Source organism: Cryptomeria japonica, chromosome 10 (genome assembly GCF_030272615.1).
Source record: "Cryptomeria japonica chromosome 10, Sugi_1.0, whole genome shotgun sequence".
Lineage (NCBI taxonomy): Eukaryota > Viridiplantae > Streptophyta > Pinopsida > Cupressales > Cupressaceae > Cryptomeria > Cryptomeria japonica.
The window spans coordinates 387,195,361-387,211,750 of record NC_081414.1 but is presented as its reverse complement, the minus strand read 5'-3'; the positions used below and the strand labels follow the sequence as shown (position 1 = coordinate 387,211,750).

General features: G+C 34.8%; 1 protein-coding gene across 1 annotated transcript; it reads right to left on the bottom strand.

The window, feature by feature from the left end:
- Nucleotides 1-3,668: 3,668 nt before the first annotated feature.
- On the bottom strand, nt 3,669-13,501 carry LOC131071688 (ubiquitin-conjugating enzyme E2 28). The gene is made up of 5 exons (XM_058007631.1): nt 13,248-13,501; nt 13,048-13,155; nt 6,837-6,964; nt 5,917-6,021; nt 3,669-3,971 (listed from the first exon to the last, which is right to left on the bottom strand). Exons 2-5 carry the CDS (start codon nt 13,115-13,117, stop codon nt 3,828-3,830), a joined length of 447 nt encoding a protein of 148 aa, XP_057863614.1. The 5' UTR covers nt 13,118-13,155; nt 13,248-13,501; the 3' UTR covers nt 3,669-3,827.
- Between the last annotated feature and the right edge of the window lie 2,889 nt (nt 13,502-16,390).

Here is a 16,390-nt window from a genome sequence, read left to right as displayed (position 1 = left end):
GTTGAATATCTTTAAGGCCTCACTACATAACATTTCTTTAGTTATCATATGTTCTATTGTAAATGCATTTGAGTTGGAAAGAGTTATTTTAGAGATGTGACATGTAAGATATAATCATCATTTGTTTAGTTCTAGAAAAAAATAAGTAGTGAATATTTTTTTATTTGTTTAGTTCTAGAAAAAAAAAAGTAGTGAATATTTTTTTCTTTGGTTTGCATGAGTAGATATTGAAAGAGTATAATTATTTTAATTTGTCTAGATTCCCTTTAGACATATTGACTTTGAATGGGGAAATTTAAGTGTGATGAGTAAAGAACGAGAAAAATATATGGAGTGAGTGATCTAACTTGCTTTTAGTTTTCTCTAGAGCAATGTAACAATGATTGTGTCAAAGAAAATTGTCTTGTCCCACTTGAGTATAATTCATAATTTCAACTTTCTTTCAAATATAGCATGTGCTAAGCTTAAAATTTTCGTGTAAAATATTGTGTGGGTGAAAAAAATATGCAGTTAAACGTTAGTTCTTGTGACAAAAAAAAGTGCACAAAACCCTAAAGAATTGATAAGGAAGGCACAAGCGTCACACTCAAAGTAATGGTGCCTCTAATCAAAATAGGATACCCAAAGAAGAACAAAGCTAAACTTAATGTTGAAAAATGAAAAATGAGTCTCTTAATTGAAAATATTTTTTAAAATTCTGGTTTTATTAATTTAGGTAACACTTAGCTTTTATTTCGAAAATTTGTAAGCAAATAAAAGGCATGGGTAGTGAGGATTTGAGATGTATTTTTAAAGTCCCTTTCACAATCTAAATTTCATAATATTTGAATTTAATAAATCAGGGGTTACTTCTATCGTGATTTATTTTCTAAGAAGCTTTCCTTTTCTCCAAAGATGTTTTGTGTTAAAAAAAACATTTGTCAAAATATATTACGATTTCATCATTCTACCCTTCATTTTTGAGTTTTATAAAGATGACAACCTCATTGAAATGTTATCCTCTAATGTTATCCTCTAATGATAATAATTTAGTCTTCAATTCTATTGATTTATTTTCCACTTATTCTGTATTACTAAAAATATGTAGACATGAGCATGTCCACACATGCACAATATAGTGTACATTACATGTGTAAATGAGCATAGAGGGGCATGTCCTTTCCTTGCAACATAGGGCCAATTGCAACGTAGGGCCAATTTAACACGAACTCTGCAAAACCTTTTTACACATTTAAAAGCAGTCCTAAGGGAACTTGCCTCCTCATGACAAACCAACCCTCCTTCCAAGCTATTTTCAAATACCATCAACCCTCAAATTAACGAAAATGGCAAAGCAAATATAACATCTATCAAGCAAACATTAGAGCAAACCCGATTGTGTGTAGGGACAAATCCAAACTTGAGAACCCGTGCACAATACAATACACAATGCCTATGAGCATGTGCACTCATGCACACAATAATACAGAGTGTGTAGCATGTGCACTCGTGCACACAATAATACACATTGTGTGTTAATGCTAGTGAGAGAGTGTGAGACTAAATACAGGCAATTTCCCTTTCCACCTAGGGCCGATTAAACACAATATTTTACTTCATGCACATTTTTAAAGGTTGGTCTAAGCGAACTTGCCTCTTAATGACGAAATAACAACAAACCCTCAAATTAACAAAAATAAAAGCCGATTAAACACAATATTTTACTTCATGCACATTTTTAAAGGTTGGTCTAAGCGAACTTGCCTCCTAATGACGAAATAACAACAAACCCTCAAATTAACAAAAATTAAAAAGCAAATAAATGATATATCAAGCAAACAAAAGAGCAAACCCCCATTGCCTGTGTACAGACTAATCCAAAACTAATTCAGGATGAGTCCACAAGAAGCCTCTAACCGTGTAGATAACAAGCACAAATTTCAAGACAATTAATTAAATTATTGAGAAATTGTTTTTTAAGCATTTGAAAACTAATTCCAAAAAAAAATTCATTAGCACTAACTCTTCGATCAAAGAGTAAAGTAGCATCATATCTCTTTGCATTACTTTTCCGAGATATTAAGTACATTTATCAATCCCATGTTTGTTAATCCAAGCTGATATGAGCTAAATTAATTACATTTTCTTAATTTGCCTAGATTAACCCCAAAGAAAGTTAATATTCCTTTACAATAAGATTCTTAATTACAATATATAACTAGATTTTTAATCACAGTAAATTAAAGAGTGAACTTCTAATTAAAATAAAACGTGCCCGTGTGTGAATATATAGTCTTCAAGCTTTCGTAAACATCTTCAAACCAACTGGATTCTTAATTACAAGAAAATTAAATATTTAACTTGAAATAAAATATAACGTGCCCGTGTGTGAATATATAGTCTTAAAGACTTGGTAAACATTTTCAAAGGTTGACCTAAGAAAACTTGTTGCTTTTCCACCAAACAGCAAACATTGCAACCATCAAATTAACAAAAAAATAGCAAAGCAAACAGAGATCTATCAAACCAACAAAAGACTAGTCCGCAACCATGAGCCCATTCAGACTGCGAACTTATCCTCTCTTATAAGTGTACATTATCATTCTTCACATTTACTTTCCCAAGATAGAAAGCATAATTATCTGGTTTTTCACTACCAACTAAATTTAATCTAAGCTTATTTGTACTTAATTAAGTTTTATATCCACACTTTCGATTAATAACACTACCGAACAGCTAGTCTAGCCACGAGAACTTAAAATAATGAAGCATTAAGTGAAAACAAAATTACTTGCTGCTGAACTCAATACAAACGCTAGTTGCTGAATTAACTGTTAAAATAGTTTTACCAAAATAAAGATCTAATAAACAATACCGTGTGTATATCATGAAATAAAAGTGAAGAAGAATACCGAGATAATAATGATAGAAATGGTTTTGCATCTGAGATCAATTAAATGACATAAAAAATGTAGTGTTGTATAATATTGCTTAGTAACAAGCAATTTCAAATACTCTACAATCTGAAAATATGTTTTAATTTATGAAAAAAAATTATAAATCAACAAGAATGTGGTTTGGAGATTAAATATAGATCAACAAACAGCAAAACAAGACCTAAACCAAATCACCTTCCAAATTCCCATCTATAGCTAGATATCATATATACAAAATACAACATTGGAGCATAACGACAAGAAGATTAATGGAAAATAACCCATAGACCAACTACTGCTTTTGATCGCATCTAATGAACCCCACTTTTATTTGATACACTGGCAACTTCTAACAGTTGCAACACTACAATACTTAAAAGACTCTAGATGTCAGTGTATGATGCCAGCATAAATTGTGCTTGCATATCCCATATAAGATATAGTCTGACAAGACTATCCATTTGTTACCTAGAGTTTTCTGACATTTTCACCATGGTTCCATATGAACACAATCAACAAGAACCCACGTTACTACAGGCATTGCTTGCTTGTAAAGACATAGCCTATCCAGCATTAAACATTATGTAATTTCCTGATACATATACCTGAACAGAATTTTTGCATTCAACATAGGATGGATATCAATGCAAAAGGCATGCATATCTATGATTACAAAACAAAAATAGCTGATGAAAACAACTACAATGGCTACTGTAAGCTGGCCTGTCTTCACAAAATTTACATAATTGCACATGAAAAATAATAAAATGGCATTCTCATAAAACAGAATCATACAATTCAAACTATGTTTGAAGAAACGCAATTAGCTCTAGGAATCATTCCTTACAAGCAGTAAGTCAGACTTCACAGAAATGTCAACTTGTGGCTCAAGTTGTATTTATTTTGCAACAACTAATTCATTGCATACTTCTGAGTCCAACTCCTTGCAGTTGTCTCATATTTGGACCTGTCAGTCTTATACATATGAGCAATCTCTGGTACAAGAGGATCATCTGGGTTTGGATCAGTCAGCAAAGAGCAAATTGAAAGCAACACCTGCAATTTAAAAAACTCAATAGTTATGCTAGTAACCACATTGATTTCAAGCTAATTTATTGTGATTAACTAAAGCATAGAAAGGGTGCGTGTGCAGAAGAGTTGGTGTGAAGAGTCATGAGGCATAGTGTTAGGCTAATAATCCCGGTGCTACGCATCAACTCTGGTTCGATTCTCACTAGGATTACCACAAACCCTTTTGACCCATTCATGGGTTCTCTAGGGTTCATCCTTCGGGTAAGGTGATCACGAGAGGTGAAGAGGTGTGGGCTAGGCAGTAGCAGGGGTGGATTAAGATCAATTTTGACAGGGCATCAAGAGGTAATCCAGGTATTTCAGGTGCTGGGTGCGTTGCTAGGGATGAGGAAGGGAAGATCATTTTCAAAGGTGTGCAGAGGCTGCAAGATGGGTCAAATAATGAGGCTGAAGCACAGGCCGCTCTTTTAGCAGTGGAATTGGCCAATAACATGAACATTCCAAGAGTGCATCTTGAAGGTGACTCTAAAGTGGTGGTGGATGCAATTGTGAGAAGAGCTTCTCCGAGTTGGAGTATAAACAAATTTATTTCAATAATCTGCTCAAAATTGAATGTTTTTCAGGATTTTCGTTATCTCTCATATTAGGAGGGGGGGAATATGGTGGCAGATGTTTTATCCAATGTAGTCAGTGAATTGGATAGACATGTGACGAGATGGTGGGGAGGTGATGACGACATTGTCCAATGGTAGCTTTTATCAGCCAATACGTTTCTGTACTTGTCGGTTAATGCAATATGTGTGATGTGGACGCCTGGTTCTCCTCCCGAGAGCTTAGGCTAGCTCGTTTGAAGTTGGCAATTAATGCCAATAACTTCTGCAGTGGCAGCGATGCCTGTAAGGAATGCATTTATGGAGAGAGTGGGGAAGTGGGAGTCAGTTCTTGAGTATGCAAGAAGGTTTTTGGTCTGCGAGCAGGGTTTTTTTCAACATTTTTTGAGCTTGACAACCTGGTTTGCAATGGAGGCGAATTTTACTATGAAGACTTCAAAACTTCTCACTGCCTTTCGGGGTCCAGTTTCAGAGCGGAGGCTGAAGAATGTGTTTTATTCGAAGGACCCGCTGTTGATTAGGAGTGTGCAGCTGGTCCTGGGGGAAGAGGTGGGTATAATTGGTCACCGTTATCGGACCCACACAGACATATATTCCCTCATCATGGCGTGGGGTCTTGAGTTAGAATCCTACTGCGAACAGGTCCGAAAGGTCATGAAGGCAATTATACCAGAGGAGTATCTGGTAAACATGGAATCGTTGCTGGAGTGGGCCGTTCCGGGTGAAGGCTTTGATGTCTCCGAAAGGCTGGTGGAGAATCAACATTTGAGGGGCAGGCATATCCCATTTCTCAGGCGATGGGAGGAGGTGAAGGCTAGGTACAGAGAAGCGGCGAGGCGAGGGTGGAAGGCGTTGAAAATGTTCACTCGGATCATGGAGCTGGAAGAGGTAATTCAGAGGGCTTGGGCGGAAGCAGGGGACGAGGAAGAGATTGGCTGAAGGTTGAGGCCGAGACCCAAGTGCGCGAAGATGGCATTGGTGGGCAGAAGACAAACCTTTGCAGCTCTTCCGGGTGTGTGATTATAGATGTTGTTGGTCTTTTGGGAGTTCATTCCTGTTTTTTTGTCCATACTGTTCAATTTTGGTTTTCATACTGTTCGGCATTTTGGACTAGTATGTACAGTGGTTTTGGGTGGGAGGTTTTGTCTTGGTGAATGGTTTGGGAGGTTGGTGGGTGGTGGGTGGTTTTCCGACAGATAACTGGGTGGTGGGTGGTTTTCCGACAGATAACTGTTCTTTTTTGAAGATGTAAATTCCCTTTCCTTTAATAATAAAATCTAATATTATCGATTAAAAAAAAAACTAAAGCATAGAAAGTAACAATTACAGCCTTCAGAAACAGATAATGTCTTTACAACCTTGGAGATTGTCAATGCAGGACTCCACTGTTCCTTCAAGATGTCAAGGCAGATACTCCCATTGCTATTTATGTTTGGATGGAAAACCTTAGTCCTAAATGCAACCTGCATGGTAAGCAACAGTACCAAACAACAATTACCAATAGAATTGTGCATGCATAGAAACACCCTGGTATGATTAATAGCAATAATCATAACAAACATACAAATTGATCCAGACATGCCCTAATAATGTGCTGAAAAAGTCATTATCCAGCAGCAACAATATATATCAAATAACAAACCTCATTTCTCAATAAATCCATTTCCACTCAAAAAATAAAGTATTAACATGTATACAGGAGTCTCAATTGTCATGCTGCCAGAGGCAGCACACTGTTTAAGCTTTTTGGACATTACTCAAGGCAACTTACCTTGGAAGAAGGCATCAAAAAACAAGTGGAAGGTTCCAGAAACTTCTGACTTTCAGAAAACTGTCAGTTCTGGTTATTAACTTGTACCTGGCTAAAACATCTCTTAACATAAAACCAAATGATACATGCACCACAATGTCATTACTTAAACTAATTCACCACACCATTATTTATCAGTTAACATTGTATACTAATACAATGACTTCCAATGGCCATCCTCGGTGAACAAAAATATATTAAGCGGTTCATAGTAGCATCCATATTCATTTTCCACACAGCAGAATTATGATATCTAAAACATGCCTACCATATGCTCACCTATAAGAGTAATGCAGATATCCAACGATGGTAGCAATATAAGCAAACTTAATCCTAACAATGTCTGTGACTCCTTTACACCAAGGACTTGATGGATTTTACTTAATTAGACTCGGATTTAATATATATTGACAATCCAGCAACAACATAACAGACTCAATTCATAAAGACAGCTTATTAGCATTATACCTTCGGAGGCTTGAATGGATAATCAGGAGGAAAGTGGATTGTCACGAGAAATACACCTCCGGAATACGGACTTTCAGGAGGACCCATTATAGTGGCTTGCCAATGAAACATATCATCTGCTACTGGACCTGGGGAAACATGAAACTTATTAATTATGGAATTAAAACTGATAAAATAATCAACATTTTAGTAAATCCAACATCATTAAAACTATTACTTTGAAATCAATTTTTACTTATAGGAACACACAGATAAGCATACTCCCATGAAAACAAGATCAACAAAGTTACAAGGACAATGACTATCCATTCGTTGTTGTCAATATTATCATCTGAAAAGACTAAGCTCCACTTTTGTCACATATTTCATTGAATTAAGTTTGCTTCGTTCTTATCAAAATTTCCACTTTAGGAAGCATTTTGACATATTTCCAGAAACCAGGGTCAAATGCATCAATAGCAGTTTTTGGATTGATAATGTAATGTCCCCGCTTTGAAATACAAGTTAATGGTAAATAATAATAATAAATTTAAAATTAAAATATACAAGTATAATTAAATGTAATTAAATTTTAATTAAGTTAATGAATGATCAAGAAACATGAAATGAAAAGTTGCGACTCCCTCAAACATGAGATATAAAAGGGAGAAGAGAGCCTCATTTGAGGGGGACAAGTTTGGAATCAGAAGTGCAGATCTGCAGATATAATGAAGAGTTACACTCTTTCAAAGGGTGCTAATGGTGGAAAGGGTGTGTCTCTTGCCAAAGAGCATAGATGATGAAGAGTTGTGACCTCTCCCTCACACAGAGATATAAAGGAAAGGAATTAAAAGCCTCCAGTCAGACCACCGTGGATCAGATCAGATCAGATCAGAATTGTTATGAAGTTTAGGCAGTAACATCCTTGTTCTTGGTGATTGCTGCCCATAAGCAATAGCGATAAAAGGAAGGGCAGCGACCTTTCAAAGGGGTCACTGCCACTAAAGGTTATGACCATTGTTTGTGGCCTTCCACCATGGATGGAAGGAGATAAATAGCCTCAGGATTTTGAAGAGAAAATATGCTAGTAGGATCTACACTCAGATCTGAATAAAAGAATATAATAAAAGGTGGAATACTTTAGCAGATCAGAAACCAAAAAAGGACTAGCAAAAACCGTTTTCCTTTTAAAAAGATAAAGGAACCCTCTCTTTAAACCTCCCTCATTGACTAAGAATAGTAATCTAGGGCAAACTAGGGTAATTAACAAAAGGGGACATTACAGATAATACAGAAAGTCTTTAAAACGATGAATTGATTCCTCCCTCAAAATCCACTGAAAACTTTAAACATGTTTTAATGATGGTGGTGAAGAAATTTTTCTGCCTTTTAGACCTGAGTTCAAATGTTCCTACATCATCTGAAGTCAATGATGATGCTGATGTTGATGATTTCTAAAATCCTTATGACACTGAAAATTGATTGTTGAACTTAATACTATTATTTTAATATAACAATGATTAATTTATAATATCATTTATTTTTTAAATAACATTCAAGTTTATGGTGGTTTTGTTGATTATATTATGTTCTATGGTATTCTACACTTAATTCCAGTTTTAAGTCTGCTTATTTTTACATGTTTTCTGTATGGACAAAAACCCAAATCAAACCGAGCCCCAAAAAAATTCAAGATCCACAAACCCAAACCAGGAACTGTACCAAAACGGGTAACATAACTTGAAAGCTATAGAGGCAAGGGCAAAAACCTGCATCTAAATTACTTTTCTAGAGAAAATGTGGGGGCTTTTCATTGCTAAGAGCCTAAGACAGAAAGCTTTCTAAAACTCAACAAACTATAATTATGGATGAGACCCAGAATCCATTGATGATATTAGTAAGATGAATATCATCACTGACATTGGTAGTTTAAAATAACTAAATTTAATACTACTCCCAAATCAGACAGGAAAATTGAAAAATATAAATTGTGGAATATAAAGGAAATATGCTGCATCGCATTCATTTACAAAGGAGAGATTTGTGTCAAACTCGAGCTAATCACTTTGTGAGATAGTATTTTTCAGTTGACAAGATGTATCCATATAAGTAATATCAGAACTAGCTTCTTGTCTTGTCGGCAGGCACCAAAAACAGCTTCGTTGTCAACCATCAACAGAGAACATAACAAGAATACATAAATTGCCAAGACTACTACTGCAAGAATCACAGGGAGATGCATATAGACTAAAGACAAATGGAGAACAGTCCCATTCCTGGATAAAACGTTAGTAGCAAATTATTAAGCCAAAAATAAGATATCAAACTAACCTATATTTTCCTATTAAGCTTTATTGAGGATTACCAAAAAACAGTTGACCACTTTGCATCACATTGTCAGTCAAAGAAAGACAAGACCACTTTGCATCACATTGTCAGTCAAAGAAAGACGAGACTAATTGGAGCCAATTTCTGACTGCATTGTACCAAAGCATTCTTATAGGGTTATAGCCAGTAAGCTCTCACAAACATGAACGAGAAGGCATTCCAAAAACAAATTTCAACGGAAAAATTATATATCCACCCTGCTAGTAATTAATGTCATCACACACGTAGTTGATATGAATGTTATTGGATCTTAATAGTTAATTAGGAAGCCAGTCAAGGCTTAAAGATCAGCTACTCTTCAGGATGCCAAAATGAAAACATATTCAGTAATTATTAGAATTCACCTGACAGCACAAATGCCCTCAAAATTAATACAACAGCAACCTAAGAGCTAAAGGTTTAAAAAAAGCAAAATTGTCTCTTATTTCTCATGTTGCACAATAAAAAGGAAGAGTACAGGCACTGATACCATGCCTGAATTGGATCAGATTGTCTTCATTTTATTTGCGAAGGGTTTAGTCTTTTAGAATAAGGAGCACAAGAGAAAGGACTTGATTTTGTAAACAAAGATCATGTGGAGTTGACAAGGAATGCATGTACAGAGGCAACAGAAATAGAGGAAGAAAATGGACACAAATTAACCAAAAGCAGAAGGAAATTTAACTGTCTTCCTAGCTTCCATGTTGTGCATCACTTTATCAGATTTCACATGCATAAGGAAAAGGCATGAAAGAAAGATAATTGGAATGCAATGGGGCCATATTGACAAAATTGAACTTGGTTGAATTTTAAGAGAATCTGGAGGATGTGCATTTGAAATTACAGAAAAAACAGCAACTGATCACAATTACAATGAGAAACAACTCAAAAATTAAAAATAGACATACAACTGGCAGAAGGCAACTCATATATGTTTCAATATGAATTTGTGAAAGGCCTGCATACCATAACGAAAATGTATAACTCATAAAGAGAAAAAGAAGTACACTTTGTATAGAACAAAGGAACCAACTGAGAGGATTTTATAGCTATCCACTTTCTACAAGTAAATTTCAAGGGTTTCTGAGGCCTTTTTGTGTCAAGAAAAGGATAGGAAGCACTTATCATGCAATCATAAGTTTTGAAGCCCAAATGGTAATTTATGAGGTTGCACTTCAAAGTGAAGATAAAACAACAAAGTTTATAATCTTTAGTCACAAAAGACCTTGGCCACACAGAAGCCACAGCCTAGCACTTTAGAAATCCAGCAGAAAAAGGGTATAAATGCTATGGTCAAAAAACATTAAGCCTGTTTTCTTCAGTTGGTAAGAGTATAATACTATATTTTGCTGAGCCTCAATAGAAAAATGAGTTATTAGCAGAATGGTCCAAAACTGAGAGTGTCAACACTAACAATTTTAATATAAATGAGAAACATTACACAGCGGTATCCAGATACATGATATGTCTAGAAGTGAAACTGAAATGCTTAAATTTTAATGGTCATTTGTATTAACAATTTTATTAGTTAAAAAGTTACTTGCATTTTAATATTAGCAAAAGTTGTGTCAATCAATTGTACTTTTCTGTTACATAGATTTATGTAACATATAGTTATACCTCAAGCAACAACTGAATGACAAAGTTGCAATATCAGCTATGTTAAGGCTCCTAAGCATCAGTGTTAAATATATCTCCTGGGTGATTGCTGGGTTCAATAAATCCATGAAAGATGATGCATCTTGCAATGTGCAACATTGGTACCAGTTTTCAACTGAGGCTGCAACTGCATCCATGCCTCTGCAAGAAAGGTTATTTCTTTCTTTTGCTTATCCATTTTGAATTACTTAATTGGATAATTGGACTTCCTAATTTAGTGAAGCTATGTACCAAGCTAATTCCAAATTTTAAAAGACCAGAAAGATGAACACAAAAGTAAACTAAAAAGACCTCTTGGGAACTTCCAGATTCAATACATATAAGCCACAAAATGGTTTACTTCCAGGGACCTACATTGACATGACAGGACCTGGCATGCAATTCACTGTTAATATATAGCTAATTCTTAACAATCACCAATACTCAGTTGCAATGCCATGTAACCGACAATCATCTACACCATATTTACATTAGCACAATTCATGATATTTCTCAAAGCAAATGTCTTTATGCAAAAACAGAAATTATTTGAACTTGCAAGAGAAGAAAGCAAATGCCTATTTGAGGTCCTCTCTCTTAAGACAGAGAGTTGACACACCACAGACAAGAAGGTTGAAGGAACCTCGCATTTACTTCTTTCGTACCTCTAGCAGGAGCCTGAAAACCAGAGTTCCGGAAAATATATCAAGTTTAACACTATTACACAAAAAAATTCATGTAAGATAAGGAAAAATTTGGATAAGTTTCTTAAAGGTGTATATGAAGGGCATACAAAGTAAATTGAATACTCATTAAACTATTTAGATAACATAATTAGTAAGACAAATCATTGAGCAAGTTACCAAAATAAATCAACCCAAAGGTAGCAACTACCAGCTCAGCCCATGAATCAATAGCCAAAATAAAAAGTCCTTGGAATGTATAAACTTTTCCAACTTCTCGATATTACAAATTGCTCTATGGCTGTATGCCCAGAGGTGGCAAGACTCTTAATATCTGTTCTTATTCTCTATTTAATATAAAGGTAGTGGGCCCCGAGTCCACATCTAAGCATCAAAAAAGAAATAAAGAAAAATAAGCATTGCAAATTGTTACCGTAAGGAGGACTACTTCAAACTACTCACCATTCAAATAATCACAATAGACCATTGCTGACCCTCCGCGTTTATTTCAGAAATCAGCTTTTAAAATGAAAATTACTCACCCATACATTTGCACATTAGTCGTTATTTGTCTTTTCTCAACCTTTCCAAAGCATATAATTTCATTCCATAAGGTTGGCCTGAATTCTTTATCTTTGGCCAAGTGGAGGTTACCCTACGGAATAATATGTACCATAACTCCTGGCACACTGTCTCCATCTCTCTCATGCATGCACACCCCTTAGGCTTAGTATATAGTGGTGGTCCAATTGTAGGTGGACTGGTTGGCACAGTTCAGTTTACTCCTAAACTTGTTCATAATCTTCAAATCTCCGATCACAAAATTTGCACGACACACAAGGCAAGTGGGAATAAATTCCCTTGTAAGCATTCAAAATGGTGGTCTCAAATGTCATATTTGGCATCTGGGTTGGTTGTGAGCTTAAAAATATAACTCTATAGATGCCTTTTCAAGACTTTAATCTAGAAAAAAAAAACTAATATAATTAATGAACACAGCCTATTTACTAACAATTGCCTAATTAGGATACATCAGATAACGTAACAAAAGGCGCATTACATGAAAAGTAGTAATACATATGACAGTTAATAAGTAGTTAATTCATGTAAACATTAGAAACCGTAAGTTAATGGAACAAGTGATTCGATGTACGCCTGACATTCCTCTCTAGAAAAAGATTGTCTACGTTGTGTAGAAAAAATTGTTTCAAATAGACGTTGACGAGTTACTCCAAATATTAAGGAAACGGACCCTAACCATGGCATAGCTTTAACCTTACTTAGACCCCCCCCAGCTAATTACACAAAATCATCCATAGATTTGTAGATGTGCATCTACGCCAATAAAACAGAAAATAGAGCCGAATGCGGTGTGAATTAAAGACAAGCAACAACTAACAGATCATTTTTGTCAGATCTAAAAGCTTAAGCAGTATAAAACCCCTAAAATCTACCAATTCATTAATACCCCTCCCACGGCAGACATTTTCCATTAATACCCCTAAATTATTTTCCCAAATTAAAAGGTCAGATCGAGAACCTACCGGCGCTGCACGAAGTAGGTGGATCCTTCTGAAGATCCTTCAATTCCTTGAGAATCCGCTTAGAAGCCATGAATTCTCCTTCACCAACTGTAGCAGAGGGGAGATCCTCTGCGAATGAATCCTTACAATGATTACAAACAAGCCGGAGGGCAAGTTAAAGAAGGGGAAAGATGAGAGGAAAAGGGCATCATTAGGCTTACCTTGCGTATGCGAAGGCGAAGGCAAAGGCGAGGGCGAAGGAAGAGGTGCAGAGAAATACGAATACGAATACGAATAGCAGGCGAGAGGAAGGATTCAAACCCCTTTCTGCTTTTACATACGCTATCCTTTTCGTTTGTTTAATAGAAAGTTGTTAAAATCGATCTTTTACAAAGCTTTTTATTACCTACCATTTTACCAGTAGTGATAGGAAGGGTTTGGCGCGGCATGCGTGGAGCTTCCACATGGGCCCGCCGCCCTGCTGCAACCTCACATTACCGCACTATTTTATCCCCGTGTGTTCTTTTTTTTTTGCTTGATATGGACGCTGCATTTTTTATTATTATTTTTTTTTTTTTGGGGGGTTTTTTAACCTTTTTATCGCTTGATAGGGACGCCTAACTTTTTGCATTTTAGTATTTTTTCTAGAAGTTTCAAATTTAGTATTTTTAGTATCTCTTCATAATTATAAATATCAATATAGTAATAAAATTGTTATTTTTAAAAAAAAATTATTTGTTATCTTTACATTCATTTCTTAATTTTATAATATTTCTATACTTTAATTACTTAAAATAAATTAAGATTATAAACTAAATTAAATCTTAAACCTAAATCAAATTGACTTTTACTCCTAACATTAAAATGAAATAAACTTTGATCATAATAAATTAAATTGAACCCTATTAATAAATAAAAAAGTAATTAATAATTAATAAGAAAATTTAAGTACTTGAAATATAGGTAAAGTATGTCGATATTATTTTGACGAAGTTGATCAAGAGATATCAATTTTTTTTTTAAAATAGCATTCATAAATTTAAGCAAATGACATTTTTAATCAAATAAATACGAAATATTCATTTAATTAAAATGGACAGATTTATGTGACTACAGACAAGATTTACTATTTAAAACAATTAAAATAAATATAAGGACTATATTGCATTGATCAATTCATGAAACATTGAAGCCTTATTTACAAGATAGATATACATGTAAGAAATTGAATATAATAAAACCTACAACTTAGCAATAGAATCTAATAAAACATTGCTTTCAAATAAATAATTAATCAATCTTAATCCATTAGTTACTAAGCTCCATGTTCTTTCCTTATCACTATTTTAATTGTATTATATATTTGATTATGATAATCAATCAATCTTAATTCATGAACCAATCATGTCATACACAAAACTAAATATTCTACCAATTTTATTCATAAAATAGTTGTATTTTTTATTTAATATTACTTAATTGGATCTAACAATGACTCTAAAAATTCATCGAACATGACGGTAGATTTTGAAAAGTCAAATACTCTAAACCTTAGAGTAGATAAACTTGATGATGATGGTTTTAAGATTTAGTGTTATAGTTCAATTTGATGTTCAATTGGGTTTAAGGTTAGTGTTTAATTTGTGTTGAAGTTTTATAAGTGTAAGTGTGCAATTTAGGTTTAGGTTTAGAGTTAGGCTTCAATTTGGTTTATTATTAGGGTTCAATTTTCTTTGGTGTTAAGGTTAAGGTTTAATTTGATTTAAGATTTATGATGGATTTGTTAGAGTAAATAGTTTTGACTATTTATGTTTACTTAAGTTTTAACTTAGGTAATATTTGTTAGGTAGATGGATAATTGTAGAGTTATATTTAGACTCTAACTCTTCGAGATGGAGACACTTGTCCAGATCTTGTGTACTCTCATCACCTACTCTTGCCTATTTAAGCAAGGCTCCTTGCACATTTGTACTCGCCTCATTTCAATATAATCTCATGTGTTGAATCTCTCTTAGCAATGGAGGATTTTTTGTAGATTATCTCTTGGGTTGGACAGAGACACCTACATGGTATCAATGCCTCTCATTCTGTAGCTCATTTCTATTTAGAGTCTTCATTTTTTTAAAATTTGTGAGGTCTCAAATTGTCTTGATCTATCTAGTTATTGGACACATTCAATTTTTTAAGTGCCTCATCCTTGGATTAGCCTTGGCGTGTCTGATTGTGGTTAGATGATTTCATTCACTTGTGGATTGTCTTTGTTTGGTGATCAAATTTCCCTACCCTCAATTGTCAACCATGTACCTCTGTTGCAAGAGAGTGTGTGGTTCTAATAGGTGTTGGTTCATTCTTTCAAGAGCGGTCGATGGTAGTTTATAAGTGGAAGAAAGATGACTAGTTTTGTCATGGTGATTCTTGCTGTGCATCAATCTCTTATTTAAGCACTTGGGATTTGTGTCGATTTCCATTCATTTTTTTGTTGAGCTTGAACGAGATACTTGGGATCAGACCGATGGCTTGTTTGGTTTGAGGCCTTTATTTGCATCGTTTCTCTATGAGAGGTTGTATTTCCCATCATTGGAGTCTTCCACTTGATCGTGGATATGTAGAATTAAGAGAGACACTTTATTGTGAGGAAGCTTGCTTAGCTTATGTGATTTGTTGTGACCTTTCACTAAAGGCATTTTTGCCCATGTCTAGTTGTGTAACTACATCAACCTTCATTTGGGTCGGTCCTCAAATTCATTGGTTGGCCTCCATATTTTCTATGTGATTTTATGTTTGACAAATCAGCTACATTAAACCCATATCAGTCATTTTTCTAGCGCATTGAAATCTTTTTACCATCTTGTTTTTTAGCATCAATCTGCAAAACATGGCTAGGGGGAGAGACTCCTTCTCAGTCTACATTTTTCCTTTGCCAGACATATTACCTTTTCCTTGGAGGTTAGTGCATTTGTTGTGAAAGGCATGTCTTTGTGGTTGGCTCATTGATAAGGATCTTATCGTCCTATGTGGTGGAGATACTTGCAATTATTATAATTGAGTCATTTTTTATTTGCTTGTTTGTGTTTATGATTTGAGTTGTACCCTCATTTTCTTAGACTAACATCTTCATCCCAGTGGCAGATCCATTATTGCAAATTCCTGCATTCATTTTTTCTTACAACACATCATTTGAGTGACATTTTTCACTCCTTTGTCAGTGCATTTATTATGTGATTTGTTGCTCTGTGTGATGTGATTTGATCATGCTTGGTTGTTGGGCTGACATTTTATGCTTGTGGCTTGAGGTATTTTCTAGGCTCAAATATTTTTGGCTGGTAGTACCATCACATTTGTCTTGGCATGCATTCATATTTGT

Bases quoted from the DNA above. Each gene is read 5' to 3' on its own strand.
- LOC131071688 (XM_058007631.1), bottom strand. From the start codon at position 13,117: ATGGCTTCTAAGCGGATTCTCAAGGAATTGAAGGATCTTCAGAAGGAT. The intron at 6,965-13,047 runs GTAGGTTCTCGA...ATGTTTCCCCAG, and splicing joins ACCTACTTCGTGCAGCGCCG to GTCCAGTAGCAGATGATATG. The intron at 6,022-6,836 runs GTATAATGCTAA...CTTACCATGCAG, and splicing joins ATCCATTCAAGCCTCCGAAG to GTTGCATTTAGGACTAAGGT.